This window comes from Podarcis muralis, chromosome 11, assembly GCF_964188315.1.
Source record: "Podarcis muralis chromosome 11, rPodMur119.hap1.1, whole genome shotgun sequence".
Lineage (NCBI taxonomy): Eukaryota > Metazoa > Chordata > Lepidosauria > Squamata > Lacertidae > Podarcis > Podarcis muralis.
This window is the reverse complement of record NC_135665.1, coordinates 50496488-50523484: the sequence shown is the minus strand read 5'-3', so window position 1 is coordinate 50523484 and position 26997 is coordinate 50496488. Positions and strand designations below refer to the sequence as shown.

General features: G+C 43.0%; 1 protein-coding gene across 2 annotated transcripts in view; it reads right to left on the bottom strand.

The window, feature by feature from the left end:
- NPR3 (natriuretic peptide receptor 3) overlaps positions 1–24431 on the bottom strand; it is a 53374-nt gene extending 28943 nt beyond the window's left edge. The window contains exons 1-3 of one of the 2 annotated variants that reach the window (XM_028747981.2): positions 23206–24431; positions 15446–15568; positions 13387–13553 (exon numbers count right to left, since the gene is read on the bottom strand). In XM_028747981.2, the coding sequence (XP_028603814.2) occupies positions 13387–13553; positions 15446–15568; positions 23206–23923 (1008 nt within the window). In that variant the 5' untranslated portion in view covers positions 23924–24431. The remainder of the gene's footprint in view (positions 1–13386; positions 13554–15445; positions 15569–23205) is intronic. The other variant, XM_028747979.2, reaches the window with a different exon arrangement.
- Positions 24432–26997: the final 2566 nt, after the last annotated feature.

Genomic DNA, 26997 nt, shown 5'->3' with positions numbered 1-26997 from the left:
ACTACACATTGAATTGCTGCTTTTGGTGATGAGCGCGTGGCTCCTATAACTTCCAGTTCTGGCAGAATTTAAAGCTGACTGTTACCATGTCTTTGTTCAACATTACTTTGTGGTTGTTTTTGATCCTGCCACTAATCTGCTATTGCTGGCGTATGAATTTTGTATTTTCTTATTTCATTGTTGGCTTCATTTTGATTTTGTAAACCACTGTGGATCTCTTTGATTAGCAATGCAGAAATATTTTATGAAAGAAAACAAACTGCCATTGGCACAACTTTAATGCCCTGGGTTTGAAGTTGATTATGTCTGCAGAATGTGAATCCATCAAAACTGCCTTGCAAAAACGTACAAGAAATCCTTCAGTTACAACTTAACCTACACTCTACCTGTATGTTACCATAAAATTAATTCCAAGCCTCAACAATACCTTACAGCAAGGATGGTTATATCTTAGAGCAGTGGTTACTAGTCATGGTGGCTATGATCTGCCTCCTTGGTCGGAGGCAATAATGCTTCTAAATATTAAGTTACTGGAAACTACAAGAGAGGAAAGTGCTCTTGTGCTTGGGTTTTGCTTGTGGGTTGTGCCAGCAGGAATAGGATGCTGGATAAGATGGGCCATTGACCTGGTCCAACAGGCTCTTGTTATCTTCCTATGGGGAACCTGTGGTCCTCTAGATGCTGTTGGATTACATACTTCCATCATCCGTGACCATTGACCATATAGGCTGGGGCTGATGGAATTTGTAGTCCAGGAGGGCTGCAGGTCGTTCCTCATCCCTGTTTTATAACAATATGTTGAATATACTACCAGGTTAGTTTTCTTCCGATCCTACTTGCTCTAAATGTTTTCAAGTATTGCATTCAAAGGAAAAGATGTCTATGTTTTAACACTCAGATTCCAACAGGGGATAATATGCTGAAAACCAATAAATGGACCTAAGGATTAGGTTGCTAAACTACTAAACATAACATTGAATGGGCCTGGGCAGGGTAGATGTAGTCTGTTTCAAAATGTCCACATAAACAAGGGACAAAAATGCATTGGGGCATAAGGAAAAATAAGAGCGTAATTTTATTCATTGTCAGTAAACATCAGATATCTTGGGCTTTATCCTCTCAACAAAGATAGTGGGAAAGCTCTTGCTGACCTTGGTGGCTATACAGTCATGCCACAAACTTCTAATTAATAGTGGATTGATTCTGTCAGCAAAACATAAGCTGCCATGTGAATTCGGTTTTTCTTGCCACTGAAAGCAAATCTGTGGTTTGCTTTTATTCTTTCAAAGACAATTAGCAAAGCACTCCAGATACTGAAAAGTTCTATTCATTTGTACAAATTATTCCTTGGCAACAGCCTATTTATTTCCTCTCCTTTCTCTCCTGATGCATTTAAAAGAGGACACAAAAGCCTGCCTGTCATTAATCCTACTTGGCTGGTTTGGAAAAAGACAAGTGGTGCACACACCACTGAACATGTAACATTTTCGCTTTCTTTTAAAGAGATTTTTAGGAAGTGCTTAGCAATCTTCCATCACCTCCACTCTCTGTGACTGTATAGTCCCAATTAAGGGATAATTTTTTTGTGGGGGGGGGGAATGCCTGTGTGTGCGTGAGAGAGAGAAGTTGGGGGAATTGGAAGACAGATAAGTGGGAGTATTTGGCATGGAAATTATGGACCAGCTGACAAGCATTGCAATTTCTGCTGCCTCCCATGTAGCTTTTTAAAGATAATCAGCACAATGCTAAATTGTTGCTTCAGAGGACTGGCAGTGCCTTCAACTCTCATTGACAAATGTTGTCTAACTGACCTGCTCATTAGAGAGAGAGAGAGAGAGAATATCTGATTAAAATAATTCATTTAATGCACTGGTGCACATTCTTTCAACAAGAAAAGTTATAAATCAAATAAGGCCTGCTCTTCATTCTCTCCGACATTAGTGTTGCGGAAATGCCTCTTAGAGTGACAAAACTCTGATCCCACCAAACAATGCAACCCCGCTCTATCCAGCCAACCTTGCTGGAATGTTTGTTAAATTAGTTAATTTTCCCCTTGCTTTTAAATGAGAAGAAAAAACAAGCCATGGGTGGCCTTGCTAACCTCAAAAGGCCAAATAGCCAAGGTTATAAAATCATCCCAGCTCAGAATACTGGATCTGAAATAAAAGCAGCATTTATTAAATTCTACCCCCAAACCAGTAACAGAGGTAGCATTAATAATTTTGAAAAGCAAAGCCTAAGCCAATTTCCTGTAAGAGTGCAGAATCATTTAATAAAAATGGACTGTGCCTGAACTTTAACTGAAAAACAATTTTTAGTAAACTAGGTATGTCAGGATCTATTTTTACTCTGGGGTTGTCCTTACTTTTAACAGGCATAATAACACTATAATGGGTACAAGCCATCACACACTCATTTTCTTATGCATATTCAAATCATACCCCTCTTCAGCACTCATATATTATATTAATGTGTTTTTTTAAAAAATTGAAATTGTAGTTTTATAGCATGAAGAATGGACAAACTATTCATTTGTTGCAAGACACTTGTTCTCCAGCCAGTAAGGGCAATTTGTGTGCATGTTTTGGGGTGGGGGATTCACATGTCTTCCCACAGCTGCTGTTTCCTTTGTAGTAGTAATAATAATAATAATAATAATAATAATAATAATAATACTATTTGTTTGTTTGTTTGTTTGTTTGTTTATACCCCGCCCTCCCCTGCCAAGGATGGGCTCAGGGCGGCTAACAAGCAATAATAAAAATAAGTTGAATGAATACAACTTAAAAACAAAATTAAAATACAACATTAAAATATTGAAACATTAAAATATTAAAATGTAGCCTCATCACAGGAGGAGAAAGGAAAAGAAAAAAGAAAGAGGGGAAGGGAATCAAATTTGTAGCCAAATTGCACTTTGCCAGCAATAGATATGTGCACCTTTCCTAACATCCAACCAACTGCAGGTGTGCCTGGAGGAAGAAGATTATCTGGACCCATTTCATTCTGGCTTCAGACCCAGTTCCAGCACTGAAACATGGATGACTACCCCAATTGATGACCTTTTATCTTTAAGTGGCTTTTGACAGAACTGTCCGTGATGCTCTTCTGAAGCTACTCAGAGGAGCTGGAGGCCGTGTGTTGCAGTGGTTCCACTCTTAACTATAGAGAGCAGCACTGGAAACTTTTTCTCAACCCCATGGCTATTAGGCTGTAAGGTTCTTCAGGGGTCTGTTCCATCCCTTGTGCTATGAAATCACTGAAAGCTGTCATCTGGGGATTGCAGGACAATATCATTAGTATGCTGATGGCATGCAGCTCTACCTCTCCATGCCATATAAATCAGCAAAGGCTGTACCAGCTACCAGACAAGTGGGGCTGGAGCCGGTGGTGGGCTGGATGGGAGCCAATAAACCAAGGCTGAAAATGATTAAGAGGGAGGTGCTGTGGGCAGGCAGTTCTCATGTTAGGGAATTAGGCAGGCAACCTGCTCTGGGGATGGTTACACATCTGAAGGAGCAGTTGTGCAGTCTCCTTGATACCAATCTGTCACTAGAGGCCCGAATGGCTTCTGTAGCAAGGGATGCTTATGCTCCACTACAGCTGGCTAGTTCGCTGCAGCACTTCCATTTGGACTACTTCAATGCACTCGACATGGGGCTACCCTTGAAGATGGTCTGAAAGATGCAGTTGGTGCAGAATGTGGTTGCCAGGATAGTGACTGGGGCAGTACAGTTGGGCCATTCATCAGTATCCCAGTGTGTCCTGTTTCAGGCCAGGTCCCAGCTAGAGAGGGTCCACAAGGCCCACAAGCAGTCCAGGGACTGGGCAAACAGCTAGCAGTAAAGGCAAGGGCACAGGCCAAGGACAGCCTGGCCACACAGAGATAGGTGTTCAGGCCAGGTGTGTAGCTGATGGAAGAACAGCTCTTCTACCCAACTACTTTTGAACTGGAGCTGCTGGAACCATACCAGGGTCCTGCTGAATTCTACCAGTTGTTATCAGAGAGAGGTCTCCTCATGGGGAGGACCTTGCCTCCGAAGGAGTCTTTTCCTGAATTATGGCACTTCTTTTTATGGGGCAGGTTTCCACCTGTCATTTAAGGAACTGTTGCTCACGTGGGCTTGGGGACCATTCAGCCTCAGCTTCTTGGACAACACCCCCTGGCTGTCTGGTTCAAGAGCCCTGACTCTGAGGTGCTTTTCAAATGTATTTTACATTGTTTTAAATTCTGTGTTATTTTACATTGTGATGTCAAGTTCTGGGCTTCTTCAGGGAAAATGTATAGGTAAAAATCTAACAAACAACAGCATCTCAAAGAAACAAAAATCAAAACCAAATGTCTATCATTTGATTCTGAAAAGGTTGTAGTTTCTGTTAACTAGGAAAAACAGAACCAGCTTCTGCCCTTGGTAAACTTGTACAGTGTCTTTTGGATAAGAAAACAAACAGTGGGGTACTTATATTTTGAAGAGAGCACGGCATTATTGAAGCTTCTATACATACACCCTATCTAATCCATGGATTAAAATCTCTTATGGGTGCCCTGTTATGTAAAGTTCAGTAATAGTAATCTAGAGGGAACCAGATTTATGCAGTTGCTTAAGATACTGTTCACCTTCCTCTACAAAACAATAGACTATTGAGAAGATATTTCATATGCTTGGGGCCAGATTCTGTAAGCTTTAAGTATGCAAGGCATGCCAACTTGGGAACAAACTTTTGTGCTATAGATTTGTGTAGTTTTGGTGTTTACTTTTAACAATAGCTATCTCAGGGCTTAAAGCTGGAGTCATAAAATGACAGTTTGTAATTTTACCACCAGCTAAGGCTACACTGGAAGCGAAAGGAAAGTCCAATGCTGTAAAGAAAAATATTGCATAGGAACCTGGAATGTAAGAACCATGAACCTGGGTAAGTTGGAGGTGGTCAAAAATGAGATGGCAAGAATAAATATTGACATCCTGGGCATCAGTGAACTAAAATGGACGGGAATGGGCGAATTCAGTTCGGATGACCATCACATCTACTACTGTGGGCAAGAAACCCGTAAAAGAAATGGAGTGGCCCTCATAGTCAACAAAAGAGTGGCGAAAGCTGTACTGGGATGCAATCTCAAAAATGATAGAATGATCTCGATACGAATCCAAGGCAGACCTTTTAACATCACAGTAATCCAAGTTTATGCACCAACTACTGGTGCTGAAGAAACTGAAATTGACCAATTCTATGAAGACTTACAACACCTTATAGAAGTGACACCAAAGAAGGATGTTCTTCTCATTATAGGGGATTGGAATGCTAAAGTAGGGAGGCAAGAGATAAAAGGAACAACTGGCAAGTTTGGCCTTGGAGATCAAAACGAAGCAGGGCAAAGGCTAATAGAGTTCTGTCAAGAGAACAAGCTGGTCATCACAAACACGCTTTTCCAACAACACAAGAGACGACTCTACACATGGACATCACCAGATGGGCAGCATCGAAATCAGATTGATTATATTCTCTGCAGCCAAAGATGGAGAAGCTCTATACAGTCAGCAAAAACAAGACCTGGAGCTGACTGTGGCTCAGATCATCAGCTTCTTATAGCAAAATTCAAGCTTAAACTGAAGAAAGTAGGAAAAACCACTGGGCCGGTAAGATACAATCTAAGTCAAATCCCTTATGAATACACAGTGGAAGTGAGGAACAGGTTTAAGGATTTAGATTTGGTGGACAGAGTGCCTGAAGAACTATGGATGGAGGCTCGTAACATTGTACAGGAGGCAGCAACGAAAACCATCCCAATGAAAAGGAAATGCAAGAAAGCAAAGTGGCTGTCCAACGAGGCCTTACAAATAGCGGGGGAGAGAAGGCAAGCAAAATGCGAGGGAGATAGTGAAAGATACAGGAAATTGAATGCAGATTTCCAAAAAATAGCAAGGAGAGACAAGAAGGCCTTCTTAAACGAGCAATGCAAACAAATAGAGGAAAACAACAGAATGGGAAGAACCAGAGATCTGTTAAAGAAAATTGGAGATATGAAAGGAACATTTCGTACAAAGATTACCATAATAAAGGACAAAAGTGGTAAGGACCTAACAGAAGCAGAAGACATCAAGAAGAGGTGGCAAGAATACACAGAAGAATTATACCAGAAAGATATGGATGTCTCATACACCCCAGGTAGTGTGGTTGCTGACCTTGAGCCAGACATCCTGGAGAGTGAAGTCAAATGGGCCTTAGAAAGCACTGCAAATAACAAGGCCAGTGGAAGTGATGGTATTCCAGCTGAACTATTTAAAATTTTAAAAGATGATGCTGTTAAGGTGCTACACTCAATATGCCAGCAAATTTGGAAAACTCAGCAGTGGCCAGAAGATTGGAGAAGATCAGTCTACATCCCAGTCCCAAAGAAGGGTAGTGCCAAAGAATGCTCCAACTACCGCACAATTGCACTCATTTCACACGCTAGCAAGGTTATGCTTAAAATTCTACAAGGAAGGCTTAAGCAGTATGTGGATCGAGAACTCCCAGAAGTGCAAGCTGGATTTAGAAGAGGCAGAGGAACCAGAGACCAAATTGCAAACATGCGCTGGATTATGGAGAAAGCTAGAGAGTTCCAGAAAGACATCTACTTCTGCTTCATTGACTATGCAAAAGCCTTTGACTGTGTCGACCACAGCAAACTATGGCAAGTTCTTAAAGAAATGGGAGTGCCTGATCACCTCATCTGTCTCCTGAGAAATCTCTATGTGGGACAAGAAGCTACAGTTAGAACTGGATATGGAACAACTGATTGGTTCAAAATTGGGAAAGGAGTACGACAAGGCTGTATTTTGTCTCCCTGCTTATTTAATTTATATGCAGAATACATCATGCGAAAGGCTGGGCTGGATGAATCCCAAGCTGGAATTAAGATTGCCGGAAGAAATATCAACAACCTCAGATATGCAGATGACACAACCTTGATGGCAGAAAGTGAGGAGGAATTAAAGAACCTTTTAATGAGGGTGAAAGAGGAGAGCACAAAATATGGTCTGAAGCTCAACATCAAAAAAACGAAGATCATGGCCACTGGTCCCATCACCTCCTGGCAAATAGAAGGGGAAGAAATGGAGGCAGTGAGAGATTTTACTTTCTTGGGCTCCATGATCACTGCAGATGGTGACAGCAGCCACGAAATTAAAAGACGCCTTCTTCTTGGGAGAAGGGCAATGACAGGCCTAGACAGCATCTTGAGAAGTAGAGACGTCACCTTGCCAACAAAGGTCCGTATAGTTAAAGCCATGGTTTTCCCAGTAGTGATGTATGGAAGTGAGAGCTGGACCATCAAGAAGGCTGATCGCCGAAGAATTGATGCTTTTGAATTATGGTGCTGGAGAAGACTCTTGAGAGTCCCATGGACTGCAAGAAGATCAAACGCATCCATTCTTAAGGAAATCAGCCCAGAGTGCTCACTGGAAGGACAGATCGTGAAGCTGAGGCTCCAGTACTTTGGCCACCTCATGAGAAGAGAAGACTCCCTGGAGAAGACACTGATGCTGGGAAAGATGGAGGGCACAAGGAGAAGGGGGCGACAGAGGACGAGATGGTTGGATAGTGTTTTCGAGGTTACCAGCATGAGTCTGACCAAACTGCGGGAGGTAGTGGAGGACAGAGGTGCCTGGCGTGCTCTGGTCCATGGGGTCACGAAGAGTCGGACACGACTAAACGACTAAACAACAACAACAAAGGCTACACTTGGCTCCTGCCTGTAATGCATCATGCTTCTGAATTAGTGAATTAGGCTGCAAACATAACCTCACATACCTGGGAGTAAGCTTCACTGAATTCAGTGGGACTTACTTCCGAGTAGGCATGCTTAGAATTGTAGCTTTATGTAAATTTCCAGGATCACAAGAGGAAAATAATGGAACCATATAATATATTAAGAAACTTCCATCAGAATCAGAAGACATCCTTTTTTCCTATCTCTATGGGATTTTAGAAAGGCTATATTACCACCTGTCAGGTAAATGGGAATAGGCAGGAGTCAGCAGAAGAACTGAATTACGGTACATTTTCAGGAGGCCTGCCTTTTCATCTTAGTTTGGCTTGTTGAGTCAATACAGTCCAAAATTAAGGTGTATTTATGATGGCAGCTTGCTACCATTGGAATTGTCCCCCCCCCCCCATTGCATGTTGTTAGCAGTAGTTTGAGGTTAAATTTTACTGTGTGATTTAAGAGAACATACTGCTATTTCCACTGTGTTGCTTAAAAGACTGCAGATGGCTCTTGAGAAGTGTTAACAACTCTCTGTCCTTCTGAGCAGAGTTCCTATTCAAGGCCAAGGTTGTAATTTTTTGCACCAAAGCAGAATGAAGAACTGTAAATCAACATTTTATGCTTTTGTTAGCAGGACTTGTGGTCCTATTATGAACAAATGCAGCAGCTTTCATTGACAATCTTTCCTGTTATGCTGGTTTCAGAATGGGAAATCAAAAACAAGTGTGCTTATTTATTGTGAGGCACTTGAAATCACATGGTCACCTAATATTAAAGGGCCCTGACAAAGTTGGGTGTTTCAGGTGAGAATACTGTCTAGAGTTAATATTTTTGGGGTTTCCCCATCAGGCACCAATTCAGGGCCTGTTCAGTTTTGCTTTTTAAAAAGCTATGCTTAAAAAATAAATAAATCCTACAGCACGTGTTTAAATAATTCAAGTTTACATTAATATTACTCCATACTGATTTACTGCCTCCTTAATAGACTGGCAAGACAATGCAAGAGGATATCTGTATCACTTTAAGGACCCTGGAAACAGGTTATCAACTACATTTGCAGATGCGGTCTACCTTACAGTTGCTTTATACTAACACAGGGTTCCAATTCTGAAAGAAGTACAGTTAAGAGAAACATTGTTACCTGTTCAGTGTTAAGATTTGCTCGCACAGGAAATTCCAGTTTGATGAGAGACTAACAATAATATATTGGCCAAGTGGCTGTACCTGAGGAAGACTGACTTCTATTTAGAAAGCTCTACTATTGTCCTCAGAAAGGCATCCTTGGACTTTCTTGGAATTCCGGACAGATTCAACTAACAGAGATCCTAAGCAGACTTACTTGCAACAAGTACATTTCACTGAAATCAGCTGCATCTGTTGGATATAAACCAAGATCTTCCCCCCAAATTGGCCTGACGTGTCCTCCCAGACTAACTCATGAATCAGAACAGAGCATTTCTGCCACCAAGACTGTGTTCGAAATGGAACTGACAGGTGTGCGGGAAGATGTTTAACTGCAACAGTACACAGTTGTGGAGGCAGATATGCTTGGAGTAGTTACTTTGACTGTTTTTTGAAAAGGGATTAAAATGTTAAAGACAGCTCTTCAAACATTTTTCAAATATGCAAGTACAGTCATACCTCGGGTTGAAGTTGCTTCAGGTTGAGCGTTTTCGGGTTGCGCTCCGTGGCGACCCGGAAGTAACGGAATACGTTACTTCCGGGTTTCGCCGTTTGTGCATGCGCAGATGCTCAATGACGTCACACGCATGCACAGAAGCGGCGAATCGCAACCCGCACAGACACGGGTTGCGTTCTGCTCTGGATACGAATGGGGCTCCGGAACGGATCCCGTTCTCATCCAGAGGTACCACTGTATGTTGAATAAGATGCTCGTGTTTAAACACAAACTTTAATGTGTGTTTTAGTTTCAAAAATTCACTAATGCAATGTAAAGTACAGGATGGAGTCAGTAACTAACACATGCAACGAAAACAGACTAAGAAGTAGACTGATCCAGCCATCTCTACCCTGGGACCCTAATGCTGCTATGGTATATTGTTATTCATATTTCAATGCCAACATCCTAATATAAATTTCCAGTACAGTTCTTGGGAGGTATGTAGATGGCCTTAAATTAGGTTTATTACTTGTGGAACTCCAAAGTGCAACATCCCTGTCTCCTCTCCCTTTTCAATGCTATGACTGAACTCCTAAGTTCTCTTAGGTTCACAACATATTCTTAAAGTACATTGACTCCCCCCCAAATATTCCTGGGAACTGTAGTTTGTTTAGGGAGCTGGGGTTTGTTGTTTGGGGGGGACACTACGGTTTGCACGATTATTTTAGGGTAAACCATGTGCTTAAAGTTTGCATTAAATGTATGGTGTCAATGTGACACCATACTGAGGTTGTTAACACCTGTAGCAGTTTAGCATTAAATGCTAGGAGGACAGCTACCATTCAAAGCAACATTTTCAGACATCTTAGCAAAATATAGCATTATACACCTCTTCTGAGTGGCCTATCATGTTCTCACACAGACCATGTTCTGTATGGCTCCCGGCCTGGGTGGTGGGGCAGAAGCTCCCCCCCCCCCTTTGGTTCAAAAAAGAAAAGAAACCTTCACAAGTCCTAAGAAGTTTAATTACAGTGGGGCTTTAAACCCAAATCTGTATAAAACAGATTTAAAGGTCCGCTGCTAAAAATGATTTGCATTTGGGGGGGGGGGCATTAGAAATTACTAGATGTACTGTGTCCCATTAACCTTTTGTGGAGGGACATACAAAATGGATTTTAGTTCCAAATGATTGCTTCCACTATCTACAACTACAAGGAGTTGGTAGACTTTCAATGAGGGCTGTGCCACATCTGACACAGAACTTTTATTCCTAACAGAGCTCCATAGAGGGTGTTCTCATGGGGAAAAAGAAGGTGAAACAGCCGAGATTACAGTTCAGTGCCTCTGAACAGGCAAAACTCTGGTGGGGTGTTTTTTAAAAAACAACAAAAACAAAATCCTCTGACACCCTGCCTGTCAAATGCTGCATTCAGCAGCTGCAATATAAAGCCAGCGTAGAGAATGGAAATTGCTGTAGTGGAAAAGTCTTGCACTAATACCAATGGGCAACTGCCTGGATTTAACACGGAATATTTGAAATCACTTGCCGAAAGTGTCTCTGGAACATCCAAGAACACTTCAGTCAGTGACATACAATGGAATATTTATCAAGGAACTTGGCATTTCTTAAAGGGTTTATTAAAAAACTTTACATGTGTCCCCGTTGTTATGTTTCATTATGTCCCATGCCTAAAATCTTCACAAGATAAAACACTTTGGGGGTTTTCAGGAAGTAATTTCTCCCCTACAGAAAAGGGTGGTATCTAACTGGTGCCCTGTGCTGACAGAAGGCATCTGCAAGTGGACAGACAGGGGGGCAATTTTGTGCTATTTCCTCTCCCCCCCCCCAATATAATCCACCCTGCGGGTCTTAGGGGGCAGATTTTAAGGGACTGCAGGGGCAAAGCAGAAAATTCCCTCCCTCCCTTTGAATGCATTCCGTTAGCAGAGGGGCACCAATTGGATGCCACCTGAACAGTATACATTTCATTTTACTTTTAATGTTAAGGAAAATTGCTAGAAAATTATAATTTAAAAGCAGAAAACGGCAACAACGGATGTTACTGCTAATTGTTTTGGGCTGACCATTTTGAATCTCTAACCTGGAATTATCTTCCTCTTAATCACATTGCACTATCTACAAACAGCTGTTACTTACACTCTAGGAACCTAATCATTATTCATCTCCTGTGAAGATAGGCCTCACCCATGGATGGAGAACAACATTTTTTGCTCAAGCACTGTTCATAACTGAAGCTGCCGAGGAGCTACGCCATAGCAGCAGGCAGGATAGCCAGGAAAGTACTTACAGCAATAGCCACAGGTGGACCGCAGAGCCAAGCGGGCAAGCATAATTGCCTAGAGATTATTTTAAAAAATCAAATGACTCATAAATGGAATAAAATTAATGAATAAAAGAGAGATGTTTGGTGTCAGAACCTGGGACAGCGATTGTGGGAGATGGAGCCAAGAGAAGGCAAATGATCAGTGCCAAGGACGGGCAATCCAGTATATTACCCCAGTACTGACCTGAACTCTCATGAGGGCAAATAAAACTAGGCAGGGCGGTCTGTGCCATAGGCCCCACATCCCTGGAGGAAATCAGTACTCAAAGAGATGCTTTGTTTTTGCAACTTGCCTTTGACTGAAGTGGTGTTTTCTGCTGCCTCAGGGACTGGCATGCCGTTGTGTGTGTGTGCGTGTGTGCAGCAGAATGCAAAGAGCTGAGATAAGTTCTGGGGTGGAGTCTTTGGTATCAAGTGATACAGGCAAGAAACCATGATTGGGAGCCAGAGGATAAAAGAAGCAAAGTCCCTGGGGATTAGGGACAGACTGCTGTGCCTTCTCTTCATCTCAGGAAGTCTCCACCAGAAGAACTGCCTCAGTGGCTGCTTCCTGAAATGTTCCAGATACAAGGTCTTCCTCGGGTTTGTTATTATTATTTAGTTAATTAAATTTATATACCACCCTTTATCTGAGGATCACAGGGCGGTTTACAGTATAAACCTCCTCTGTTATGTCCTCCCCTAATGCAGCACTAACTGTCTCTGTCTGGATCCAAGACCACGACAGCAGTATTAGATACTCCAATACTGATATTTCTGGGTTCAGAATAGTTGTGAGTGCAAAAGAGCTCTTTTCAGGATATTTTGATAAACTGGAAGATGTTTCTGTAACACGATTAAGGAAGTAAAACGCAAATCTCACAAGCTGCATCTGAGAAACCTTGTTCCTCCCCCTTCACTTTTGATAGGTTCCACATTTTCCCAGTGTACCTTTGCATGAGCAGACATAAATGCATCTAAAATGCACCTTAACTAATATAAAGAGAGTGAGAGAAAGAGATGCAGAGATCATCAAGAAGAAAAAAGTTACAATGGCAAAACAAGACTTCTCAGATTTGGTCTGAGAGCCTGTTCAAGTCAAGTTCATTCAGGTACTTTGCAATAGAACCCAGCTACAAATACAGAGAAAGGAGTGAGAAAAGGTCTCAAGTGGAGGAAAGGATTCATGGCATGGTTTATGTTCCCCAGTATCATCCATCAACACAAGTGGGAAGGAATGCGGTTTGTTGATTGACTGCAATAAATTATTTGATAAGGTGAGGACAGGACAAGGAGCTAGAGGATAACTTGGTTCTCTGCTGGAATGGCTTTTGAGATAACTCAGGGAAACCTGGAGCTAAATGGAAAACTAAGGAAATCCTGACGCAGAAAAACAGTAAGGATTACAGAACCAGTTTCTTCACCACATCATCCCTTAAAAGCCTCATAATGAGCAAGACAGATGAAGATGAAAGGGACTCTGTTCCAGATGACTGTGAACAAACAGAAAGAGCAATTTTCACTTGCAAGTGGGGTTGCTTTTTTTAAGGCTACCAGGAAAAGTGTTCTGAAAAAGTAGCTGAACACTCCGACAATTTGGTCCAATTCAGAAAAGGCCACTTTGTCACCTCTGATTTAATTAGGAGGGTGTTTTTATGATGCCAAAAGCTCTAGCCTCATAATCGGGCACTTACGTAATCATCATCATGGATTCCTTGTTTCTGTACAGAACTTTTCACCTCCATGGCAAACTTCTCAAATTCAGGTTTCACTGTCCTCAGTAGTGTGACTGTCTGGAGGGATGAGTACGCCTGCTTTGCTTCAAGGTCGTATTTGTCTCCTCTCTTCCATGAGCCATTACCTAAGGGAGAAATAAAAATATTTACAATTCCAAGCCAGTTACCATAAAGAGCTCGTTTTCCCCCTTTCCTCCTGCTGTATTCCCCATGTGTTGCTGGGGGTAGCCAGAGATTTAAAGGATGTTGTCCTGCTAACAAAGGCGCACAATCCACCAAACTTAAACACTTTTAAATCACACTTATTACCTATGAGAGCATCAAACACATGATCAAATCTCTCCCATTGAAATTAAATGTGAATGGATTGTACCCTGCACGATTCATTAATGCAGTTTTTTAAAACAAAAGGCTACACACTGTACTACAGAAAAAGGAAGCATGCTGTTTTCAAGGGTGAGATGTGTGGCAAAAGTCTGACATTCTTTACAGGAAGTTCAGGACAAAAATGAAATGAAAACAAGTATAGCTCTTGGGACCTAAGAAAGGGAAACAAAGAAACATTTCCCTTTTTGGGGGGGTCCCAAGAGATATGCTTGTTTTTATTTCATTTTTTCAGCAATAACATTGTGCACTGGCAATACAGACAACAGAGTGCCACAACACAACTGCTATAATCTCCCTGGAAACCTAATTTTTACAACTGGAAATTTACACTAATGAATAAGAAAAAAGAATCAAAAAGAATTTAAGAGTGGAAAAGAGAAAAGAAAAATATGTCTAGAGGAGTGAGGTGGGTGGGGAGTGTGTCTGCTTATTTAGCAATTTGGATGATTGTGTCTTTAAAAAAAATATTTCTTGTTGCTCTTATAATATAAGCCACCTTGAGGCTTTGCTGCTTGGTGATGAATTGAGCAAATAATCCATATCATTCCTCTACCTCCAGTCTAGTAGGATTCTATGAGGATATTTGGATGAGCGTACCTTTGATTAATCAGTTGAGAAATGAATGAGCCCCTCAGTGTAAATCAGCAAACAAACCAGGACACATTCAGCTAACCATAGTTTCCTTATTTGAAATGGAAAACTATGGTTAAACAGCTCCAGAACAAGCCAGGCCTTTGAAATCACAGACTCGTAGAATGGGAAGTAATCTTTGAGGTCATGAAGATCAACCCCATGCTCATTATCTTGCCTGAGCAGCCAGAGGCTGCAGCAACATGTATGGATCAAACTTCCCATGTGATAATGTGGTTGTCTGATGGGGACACATGTTCAAATTGACACTGGCTTGGCATATGAAACATACTGGTGGTTCCAGACAAGTTACTGACTCTCAACATAAGCTATCTCACAGGACGCAAATCCAGCTCTGAACTCCTTGAGGGCAGAGGGGAAAACAAATTAAATAAATAAATAAAGGCTATCAGTTTTTCAAACATTTCATAGAATCATAGAATTGTAGAGTTGGAAGGTACCCAAAGGCCATCTAATCCAACCCTTGCAATGCAGGAATCTCAACTAAAGCATCCATGACAGATGACCATCCAACCTCTGCTTAAAAACCTCCAATGAAAGAGTCCATTGCCTTTCAAGAGAGTCCATTCCAGTGTTGAACAGAAAGTTCAACTGTCAGAAAATTCCTGCTGGTGATTAGTGGGAATCTCCTTTCTTGTAACTTGAATTCATTGGTCTGGGTCCTAACCTCTGGAGCAGGAGAAAACAAGCTTGCCTCATCTTCCACATGACAGCCCTTGAGATATTTGAAGATGGCTATCATATCTCCTCCCAGTCTTAGCTCTTTTTTGCATCACCAATTTCTCTTTATACACTGAACTTTTAAAACCTTGCCCCCCCTCTAATTTCATAATCCAAGTGGATACTAATAAGTGTTAGAAGAGACAATGCTATTATTTGGCATTTTTAAGACTTACAAACTTAAAGACTAAAGTGATCTTTAAAATGTTGCTTTGTTTATAAAAGCCTTGAACCCACCAGAGGAAAGAAACCACATTACCATATGATGAACTGTTGAAGAGTTCAATACTGAAGAAAGCATAGTCTCCATTGGTCATTCCTTGCCGATGTGCAGCCAACATGATGTTCCTTATTGCGTCACTGCTGGCACACATGATCACAACTGGTGAAAAGAAATGGAAAACACAGATAAGAAACTATTCCTCAAACTACTGGAAACAGATTTATGTACAGCTGGAGATAAGGACATAAAATGTTCTCCAGTTGCTTTTCAAAATCTTGGATATAACAGCCAGCAACAAGGCATGGGGTTTCAAAGGAAAATATAGCAACCAGTGGGACAAATTTCCCTGCCACTCTGCAGAAGCCCAGCTCCTAAGTCTGCTAGGCTTTTTTAAAAATACTACCCGCGATGGCCTATTATTGTCAGGCTTTTCATTGACATAATGTTTGTGGAGGTTTTAAACATCAATTTCACCATCCACATTTTAAATATTTCATGCAATTGCATATTTTTTATTTATTGGAGGGAAGACTTAAATAGTTGGAACATTTAACAATACATTGTTAGGAGGCGATCCAATTAAAGTTAAGCATTTTAAAATATCATTATAAATATATGTTAGGATATTTCCTGGAAAGCATTTAAAAATACTTCACTTTGGCTGGATCATACCCATGATGTTTAATAATGTGCAGAAAAGGAAGAGTGCTGTATTTCTTAAGACTTAGGGTGGTAATCAGCTATGATTTACTCAGAGTAGACCCTCTGAAATTAATGGACATAACTTAGTCATGCTCATCAATGACTAAAAGGTAGTTGTGTACTCTTTCCTGGGCATTGTGAACTAGGCATTCCTAGATCGTAATGCTACAACCTTCTCCTTTAATCTAGCACTTTCCAACTTGGTTCCTTCTAGATGTTTTGGAAAACATAGCACTTGGCGGGGGCTGACGGCACTTGTAGTCTGACAGGCACCAGGCTGGGGAAGGCTGCTTTAATCTGAATAACTAAGATCAGTGATAACAAATCCCGTCATTCTGTAGAATGATTGAGTTACAGAAATTAAATTGCTAAAACTTCACCAGATCTAAATCAAGAGAACTGGAACATCTTCAAAAACCTGTGACATGGTAAGAAAAGTATTTTAGATTGTGTGAGAAAACCTGTCTGCTTTCGCCAGACGCTTTAAACCTTAAACAAAGATCACAACTGAAATCTTATCTGTGCTGAACCTAAAACCTAAAATGGCTACATGTGGAAAAGAACTGTCAAATTAATTAATGAAAATTGGCTTCATAATTTATACTTTGATTAAGTGAGTCTCTGCATTGACAGAATCACTAATCAGGGCAGTCAGTCTGCAGCAATGGCCACAGCTGAGTTGGGCAAGCAGAAGGCTGCTCATCAACCAAGAGGCAGAGAAGGCAAGGCATGGAGGCAAAGAGGAAGCAAATGATGTGCTCATGGACCAGAAGGAATTTACAGGCCTTCTGCTAGCAGTAAGTAATGTTAGGGAATCTATGGCACTCCAGATAATGTTGACTACAACTCCCATCATATCTGACCATTGGCTTGATGCTTTATAGGGCTGATGGGAACTGGATTCCAGCACCATCTAGAGCACCACAGGCTCTGGTGCAGAAGGCAAACTGCTCAGATTGAGGGGCAGTCTGAAGCCTCACAGGACAAAGTGAAACCCCACGGGTGCACCGTGTTTGCTAATAACTGCCGAGTCAATAGATGCAGTATCTCAACTTGGAAAGATGCATTGGCCACAACAGTCAAGAATGGCTTTGCCATCTAGTCCAATCTCCTGTTTGGTGCAGGCCTGTAGTTTAATCTCCCAACAAGCTGCCAGCTTCAGACGCACACATACAACTTATACAAGCAAAATCCAGTGCATGCATGGATCAACAAGTTTTGCTGGATTTCCTTCAAAAATACCCACTCAGTTCTAACCTATATAGATTTAATCTGCCATTAAGTAAGCAGAATCAAAGTTATTCCTCAAGTATCAATTAGCAAGATTGACTAAAAGCACTGAAGAATTCAAGTATTGATAAATCACATGCAACAAACCACAGAAGTGTAGTTAACTGAGGCTCAGTCTACACATGACAGCAGATTATTTCTGTAAACTGCAGTATCTGCCCCAAAACATATATACAGTGCATAGTGGGAGTAAAGGTCCTATTTTTAAAGCAAAGGGGCATGTGGTGGTCCTGGTGGGGCACTAATCTTTTTCCCATATGTGATTAATCTTCCTTCAGTCTGTCTCTCCAGCTTTTCTCCGGAGTGAGCACTTGGGGCCGGGAGATGCCATGATAGGGGTACAGAACAGCCTACTGTACAAAGAAAAGAGACATATTTACCCCCCATTAACATATGGCCCCTGGAAGGCTGCCCAAGAGGCCATGTAATGCCACCAGGGTGAAAAAGGTTCCCCCACCCCTGGAGGATGGGGAAGTAAGCAGCAGTCACATGGAAGATTTTGTTTCCTTCATTTGTTCAGTCTAAAAACCAACCTACATTTCAGTCCTTGTAAGTGACTGGGGAAGACCCAGATTTGACACAATGTATCCCCCAATACTTACAGCTCAAGCCCTTGATTTTGTAATTAATTGTATCCACCATTTTCCACCCAAAATGTATATCACTAAAGATCACACTAAGAAATGATTATTAAATCCATTTATTGTATCTAAGTTTTCAGCAGCAAGAACAACAACAAAATGTTTTCCAAGCTGTTTGTCTCCCAGTTGCTTGATTTTCTAAATTGATGAGCGTATTGCTGAACAAATGTGAGAGTCAGGAATCCGTGTGCTCCCCTGATGGTTCCTTCCACAAAATGCCTTTGTTATTTATGCAATACTCAACGGGATCTCTCCAAGGTTGAGGGGGAAGAGACTCTATATTCAGCATGGCCAAAAGAAAACATCTCTCACACTCCTAACATAGGCAGAGTCACTATAAAAGAATGAAAGGTTAAGCATCAGATTTGTTGCTGTCCATCCAACATTTCCTTTTGGGTACGCTCATGGGGTTTTTGCATTCTTAAAATGAAAGACCTTGAAAAAGAGGCTGATTGCTAAGGAACTATTATTATATAGTACAACAACAACAACAGGGGATGCTTAAATCAAACAGGAGGGGTCCTTGGCTTGAATAAAAAGTTGAATTTATTCACTTTCCACAAAATACGATGGCTCAGTTTGCATGTAACGGTAAGCTATGGTTAATGGTTTACTGTAAATATTCCTTTCTGGGCTGTTAAGACTAATCTCTGCTCACACATGCAGGAAACAAACCATAATCCCTAGCTGAGAGTTATGTCTGATCCAGGGATTGAACTACAATGTGCAAACATGGCTCTTGTCTGATGGTGAAACTAGAAATGTACTGGGAATTCCTTTTTGCTCTTGATATACAAGGCAGAGGTGGGTTGACATTTGCAGGAGCTGCGAGAGGGAATTGGAAGAGGTGCTTAACCCTGCCCTGACCTCACTCTGCAACTTCCTGTTGTGTCTGCTTTCCCCCACTTCCTAGGAAAGCATGTCTTGGATGTCCTGATTAGGGTAGAGATGATAAGAATAAAGCTGGAAGGAGCAGGGAAAAGTTAAACACCCCCACTGCTCCACATCTCCCACTTCTCTACTGTATATGCCCCTCTCTCATGTTTGGACATCAAACACACAGCTGAAAATCCCATGTTTACTCTCAAATGTTTAGTTCCACCTTGAGCTAGCAATTTACAGTACACAGTGCACTTTTAAAATACCAAAAGAAAGAAGACAGTTTGTCTATTATAAGTAGACTTTGAAAGAAGTAACCCTAGTCACTGTCATATGAAGCAAGCCAATACCAGCTTTATAATCCAATGCAAGTGTCAGTCTGCCCCAATAAAGTATGTGCGAAGGTTTATAATTACGTAATCAAGAAGCCATTTGAACAAGATTCTAATGCAGACATAGCCCCTGCTTATTCTATCTGCACAAGTGGAAAGCTTTCATACAGACACTTGGGATTTTTTGTGGTGTGCTAGTGAGGCAGAGAAACATTTCAACAGCCCTTGACATCTCTATTCCATAGCCTACTCCACTCCCCAAATGTTACAAGAGGGTGTTTTATCTCAATTTATCTGCATCCTGCACCTGCAAGCTGATTTTTCTAGAGTGACAATGCAGCAAACTTCTTTCTGCTGTACAGTGGTACCTCGGGTTAAGTACTTAATTCGTTCCGGAGGTCCGTTCTTAACCTGAAACTGTTCTTAACCCGAAGCACCACTTTAGCTAATGGGGTCTCCTGCTGCCGCTGGGCCATTGGAGCACGATTTCTGTTCTCATCCTGAAGCAAAGTTCTTAACCTGAAGCACTATTTCTGGGTTAGTGGAGTCTGTAACCTGAAGCGTATGTAACCTGAAGCGTATGTAACCTGAGGTACCACTGTACAACAGCGTAAAGTTACAATATGTAGATGTTCAACTGTTGCTTCAGAAGAAACACACATTTATAAATGAGAAGAGAGATGTGGACATGATCAGGAATGACTATGAGCCAGGGCATTTTTAATACATATCCCAAGGCAGTTCGGAAGTCAGGCTTTGTGGTGTCTCTTGTGTAACAGATGACAAGCAAATGCAATGAACAACCCAGAGGTATCAATCTGAAGTTTCGGTGGAGTATATCTCAATCCCCATTCATTGTAAATCTGACTCCTGTGCTTCCTGCTACCCCTGCTGAACTCAAGAAGTCCAAAAGCCAACAGGGTATGACCTACCAGAGAACAACTTCCTACTCTGAATAAAAACAGGAAACACCACAAAAGATTAGACTCTGCTGCTACTGAGAGTAGTTGGCCCGAAAGCTCCAAACAAGAACTATTTGTAACTGACAGAAAAACAATAAAGAGAAGCACAGAAAATGTTATATCTTCAATACAATGTATTCTCCAAAATTGTATAACCTGCCCATATAGATTCTACATAGGCAGGTAATGAAATGTTGGATGAGTCAGCTTTTGAAGGAAATGCAAGGGGAAATCCTGGCCCAGTTCCTTCACTGGCAAATCTAAACAAAGAAACAGAAAATGGAAATGAGAGAGGCTGGCATAGACAGGAACATTACTTTTGAGAAAGTTGCACAGGAAGTCAGGAAACAGAACTCTGGCGTTAACTCATTCTTGCTATATTATCTGGGGCATTTCTTCTGACAGGATTGGCTTTCCTATTTTATTTTTTTCATAAAAGGCATGCTGAAACGTATAACCTCAAGTTTATTCCCTTCTCCCCTGACCTTACATTCCCAAGACAATGACTGCTTCTACAGTCATGTGCTTCTCACAACAACTGCTTGGGTCACAATTCTTAGCAATCACACCATGCAATCACACCATGCCTGTCACACACAGTCCAGGTGCCATTAGCTGGAACTACAAGCACACATGCATACATGTTTTAGAAAGCCTTAATAAGCTTTGCTAATACAAATCACAATAAGGCTACTCAAATGAGCATTGGGTCATGCTGCATCCAGGGGGTTCCTGTTTTCTCCATTTGAATACAGCCCACACTCAATCAAACTTACTGTGCTAGGATCATATGAAGTGCTCCACATCAACAAAAATGCAATCCTTTCTAAATGATCCCTTCCAAGCAATTCCTGCTCAACTGCTTTCACAAACAGGACAGGAGAAAATGACCTAGTAGAAAACCAAACTCTGAAGGAGATTCAATCTTTCAAGAGCCTTGTATACCTACATTAACTGGGCAGAGGTGAGAACTGAACGTCCTCATTACCTCAAACTCAAAAGCTAAGGCACTGTACCAGATCTATGTATGCATATATCTGTACAAAATAATCCAGGAAAGTCTGCAGCACACTCAGACTCTACAATCCAGCTGCACCCATGATTTCCACTGTTCATATCTGACTCAGTCATTCACAGAGTGGGTGGAAAGGCATTCTTATTTCATACCACTTTCCATTATGTATGGACACAAGAGAAAGTGTGTAGCAAATCCCCTAACAGCATATGAAAAGCAGCAAAATATTTGAGTTTCAGCCAACTATGGCAAACTGAAGAGTAGGTCCTCTGGACTAATTTTAGTCTATTGATTTCAGTAGGTCTAATCTGACCTAGTTGGGTACAACCCTTTTGTTTTTAACTTGTTGTAAGGGTTTGTTGTTGTTGTTGGCCTTTGCCCTGAAAGGAGGGGATATACATTTATTACATAAATAAGACCAGATCTAAGAATACTTGTGTGGAGGAAAGAGTGAGGAGTTGGGTTATGTGTCAGTCCATTCAGAAGATGCCTTGTTTAAACAAATCCTTGATGTCCATTGTTTATTCCTATCCATTCCTGATCCACCAATAACAGTCTGCAATATCCCCTAATGATCATCTGCCAATGTGCCTGCTTAGGAAATCCCATTTTCCCAGTGCATCTATTGCAATAAGAGGTGCTAGGCATACTGTGCTTTCCAGAATGTTATGAACACCTACTGGATAGTGCTTGTGGCATCATTGATGATAATACATTCTTTTTGTGTCTTCATCATTTCTGAATAGTTTTTAAAATGGTTATTTAAAACTAGCCTTTAATTGTTTTACACTGTGTATGTTTTCAGAGGTTGAGTGTTCGCATGTGTATCAATGCTGTCCTAGCAATCATGCTGCCCTTCAATATGGAAAAAGCTAGTGAACAACTGCATAGTTATCACCTCTGCCATAATTTCCATGAACTCTTTGCCATTTTAACATATAGTTCTGCAGCAGTTGAGCACACAGGCCCCAAATGTATATTTTTGTGTGGTCCCAAGCTCAATACAAGTCAATTGACAAGTTTTAATAGATTTGAATGCTGTTGTTAACTTTAATATATGCAAAGGAGAGGTTCCCCATTGATGGCAACCCTGGGAAAAGGAACAATAAAGCTGTAGCAGGGAGTGTAATGGAAAGAGTAGCTGAATCCTCCCAGGAACTGGGTGTATTTGACTGGAATGTGGTAGACCTCAATTCAAGTTACATCCCTGGTCTACGCAGGTTGCTCCCTGTTGGCCTCTGTTTCCCTTCTGTAAAATGGGAATAATAGTAGCCTACATCAGAGGGCCATTATGAAGATAGGTCAAACTGAACCCGGGACAAAGCACCCTGCCACTAAAATGATAACCTCTTTACTGAGCATGCATTCCGATTTTGTTTGCAGAGAGGCGTGATAACTGTCTCAAAACAAGTGCTAGCCAGTTTCCAGTGCCTTTCCCCTTCACTTTCCATATCCTAAAAAGCCGGCTCTCTGGGGAAAGCGGGTTTGTTACGCAGGCCCTCCCAAGCAACAATAATCGGGAAACCTAAATGTGTCTGTCTGTGACTGAATCCCACTCTGAAACGGCGATAGTCTGGATGCGCTCCCCTGCACCATTTTTTAAAAAAAGTGAATATAGCTCTAAGCTGGAAATAGTTGAAGAGGTGCTGCCAGACTGAGATGCCGAATAACGCAAAGGCGTTATTTGAATGCATCCCAACATGCTAGCGCGCATCGCGGGACGCAGATTCTCCGGGAGAGCGGCTGCCTCGGGCCAAGTCTCCGCTTTGCCCTAGGTGGTTGCGCCAAGCAGTGCGTAAAGAGGAGCGTGGCAGGATCCTTCCCGAGGGCCCTAGGACGCCCCTCCGGAGTTGCGCGCTGCTCCTTGCGCCCTCTCCTCCAGGCGTTGCGCTCACCCACCCCCAGCCGGAGGAGCCTCCTTGGGCTCCGGGTAAGGGCAGCTCCCCCCGGAGGTCGCTCCCGCGCGCATCCTCACCTTTCTCGCCGCCCTGGATGGCGCGCACCACGTCCTCGGCGTACTTGGCGCTCTCGTCGAAGGCGAAGTCGTCCAGGTGGAAGCCGGCGTCGCGGAAGACCACATGGACGCCCTCGGCGGCGAAGAAGCAGCTGCGCTGCTCCTTGTCTTCGTGGTAGACCAGCAGCACCCGGTTCCAGTTGTGGTGGCGGAAGAGCGCCAGGAACATCTCGCCCATCTTGGCGTAGCCCGGCGACACCCGGGTCAGGTGCGAGTACTCGCCCGTCTTGGTGCCGAAGCCGGCGGCCAGGGCGCCGGCCGAGATCATGGGCAGGTTCCAGTGCGAGGCCAGGCGCGCCACGGGCGCGGCCGCGTACTCGCACACGGGGCCCAGCAGCAGGTCCGGCCACTGGCCGCTCAAGGCCACCATGTCCACCAGGCTGAACAACGCCCCGTTGCCGCAATCCGAGTCGTTGTAGAAGAGCCGGAACTTGTAGCCCGCCGGCAGGAGCGTCCCGTTCGCCTCCAGGCGCCGCACCGCGTACTCGACGGCCGGCTTGACCCGCGCCAGGGAAAACAGGTACGCGTTGTCCTTGGGGAGAAGCACCAGCACCCGCAGCGCTTTCTCCTCCGCCTCCTCCACGCCCGGGCGGCTGCTGCTGCTGCCGCTGCCGCCGGCGAGGAGCAGCCAAGCCATCAGGCTGCAAGAAAAGCAGCCGAGGAAGAAAAAGGACGGCATGGTTGCGACGCAAAAGGAAACAGAACTCGGAGAGGAGTGGGAAAGCACTCCTGAATGCACGGGAACTACGTACCCAAAGATGCGAGAAGAGCGCGCGCCAGGAAAAGAAACCCCTGCAAAGTTTGTATGGATCCAGCAACAAGGAGCGCCTCGTCTTTTCTCTCTCGCTCTCTCTCCCCCTCTCGTCTTGATGCCTAGCAGGGAATGTGTTGCTTTTTCTTTTTTTAAAAAAGGGGGGATGTTTTGCAACTCAACTACAACTCTCCCGCGACTTATCCCTGATGCTGCGATGGTGGCGGGGGCGCCAAGAGCATCTCCTTCTTCTTCTTCTCCCCTTTCTTCTTCCTCCTCCCCCTCCTCTCCCGTCCCCCGTCTCTCTGCCTCCTGAGTGATCTCGGTGGACCTCCGTTGCTCCTCCTGGTCTCATAGCCTCTGTTTAAATAGGGTGGCAGCAGCCCGCGCGCCTGGTCGCCACACACATGGCGCGGCGAGGCCGGGTTTGAGCTGGAGTGGGGGGGGGGTGCGTGGGAGGAGACCGCCATTGACGCCCCTTGCCTGCCGGTGGCCCCGCCCCCTGCTCTGCCCCGCCCCGCCCCCCCTTGGCCGCAGCGCGCGCCTCCGGACGCCCTCTCGGGCTTCCGCCACTTTGTTCTGGGCTGCAGAAACGAGGACGACCCGGTGGGCAAACGGCGAGGAAAGTGAGCCGCGATTTCCCCTCCTTCTTCCAGGAGAGGGTGGGTGGGTGGGTGTGGGGTGCGGCATGCCTGCGTGCCCCGAGGGTTCGCAGATCGAGGGTGCTGCAAACTTGTGCATGGAAGTCCGAGCGACTGCCCCGACCCCAGTACGACTTCACTTGAAATGCATGGGATTGGAAAGGTCCGTTGCAAAGTTTCCCGGGGCGCTGCTTTGCACAGCGGCATGGATGCAATTAGGTGCAGGGCAGCAAAGAGGGGGCGGACTTCCCTAGGCTTAAAAGCTGCATTGTATGCAGATGTTCGGATTGCAATGAAGTCAGTCTCTCTCTCTCTCTTTCTCTCTCTCTCATCGGTCCTCCCACTTTGAACTATCGCCTGCTTCGCGGATCAGCGGGGCTGCTTGCTAGCTTGTTTACGAGCCGAGCAAGAACAGTAGGCGTGCAGTCAGGGGATGCGTGTGCCTCTTCAGGGGAACAAACGGCCAGCACACAATGCTGGCTAGGGTGTCCCCAAGGAGTAGGCAGAGTACCTTACCTTGGGAAGAAGGACTAGGACTCCGGAGCTATAGCCGTAGTTCGTAGCTGTACACATTTAAAGAGTATCTGCTTCCCGCCACCCTCCTGCTCCCCCATGAGGACTAGAAACTTACTCTTCTTTAATATTTGCATGAATGTTTTTGGATGTAAAGACTTTCACGTTTCTGTTATTTGCATACAAGGAAGTCCTCTATTAATTTGTCACCTGTTTCTTTCCTTGGTGATCACTCATAGCCAAGTAAGATTGCCTTCCATGGACACGGTTTTAACAGCAAGTGACCGTGGAGGCCGATTCTGGATCCACACGTCCTTCCACAGTGGGGACATAGGTTTCTGGGCAGGAGTTGATCACGGTGAGGGTTTGCCAAACGTGCCTTCTTCTTAGCACATTTCTCACTTTCATCCTGAGTTTGCGCATCTTCAAAGTCTATGACACTTGGTACAGGCTGTTCTCAAATTGGAGCACTTGCAGGCCAGTGTTTCCCAATTGTCAGTGTTTATGCTACATTTTTTAAAGATTTGCCTTGAGAGAGTCTTTACATGGAATCATATACAGTGCAACACAAAAATAAAGATCAGTATGTATTTAAAACATTTATCACTTTGTAGATTTATCATGTCTTGCGATATATGGGGTTTCCTCCGCCTGGTCACATGAAATGAGGAGTCACTATCCTGACTTTTTGATGGCAGTGCTGATTTGCCACCTGCAACCAAGACCAAGGCGTCACGCACAATCTAAGTGATTTAATTGAAAGCAGCCTCAGTTGCAGGCTACACTTCACTGTAAATGAGGTCGCTGTGTTAAGGAAGGCATGGCTGTTACAAGAATCCATTCTATTGCCAATGTTCAGGCTAAGTACCAAGTATACCGCATTACATTTTGTTGCAAATCCCACATGTTGTAGACTAATTGAATGATTCCAAATTTTATAAGAGGAGCTGGAAGGATAAGATATATTCTGCTTTTTGGATTTGACAGGGAAAATCCAGCAAGATAATTCAGTCCCTACAGAAAGCACACACATAGTGCTTCTTTCCAATATGCATCTCTGTGTAGCAAATCTACTCCATGGAGAAGGTTTGTGTACAAGAGAAGTCTGATCAGCTCCACAATTTACAGAGCAAACAGTTTCCTGCTATAAAGAAACATGGCTGCTGAGTGGCATTTTTGACATTTTCGGTATTTATTGTGTATGAATGACATTTTCAGTGTTTATTTTCGGCAAGTTTCTAATTAAAAGCAGCATGAAAGTGAGTCTCCAAGTGTTTCCTTTCCCAGTTGAAAGAGCTTGTGTTTTATTTTTAAATCAGCATTTTCCATGAAGGAAAAAACAAAACATTTGGTTTTGAGTACATTTAGAATGATGTTCTCTAAGCAACAATTCTCAAACTGTATCCTATTATAATTTATGGAAAACATGGGGGAATGTGTTGCTGGCTTCAGTAGGATATTAATTAAGTTGCAATGTCACCTTTCCAATATGCACAAAATGCCCAAAGCACTTCACAAAAATGAAAAATGATGGGAGTCCATTGAAATCAACAGAAGTACTCCTGAGTAAGTTGTTTGACTACTGGTACGTAATTAAGACAGTAGCAATCCAAGTCCCTTGTAGCTGGGAGTAAGCCCAATTGAACTGAATGGGTTTTACTCAGTAAGATACAGGATTGTACTTTTAAAACATTCACTAAGAAGGAATGCTTCATAAAAATAATCATATGGTGATTTGCCAATTTATGATAAGGAAGAACAATGTGCAACACAGCCATTTACCAGTTATACTGAAGTCAGTTATGTGTTGCAGTGGAAATCTCTGCAGTTCCTTGTGCCAGCATTACA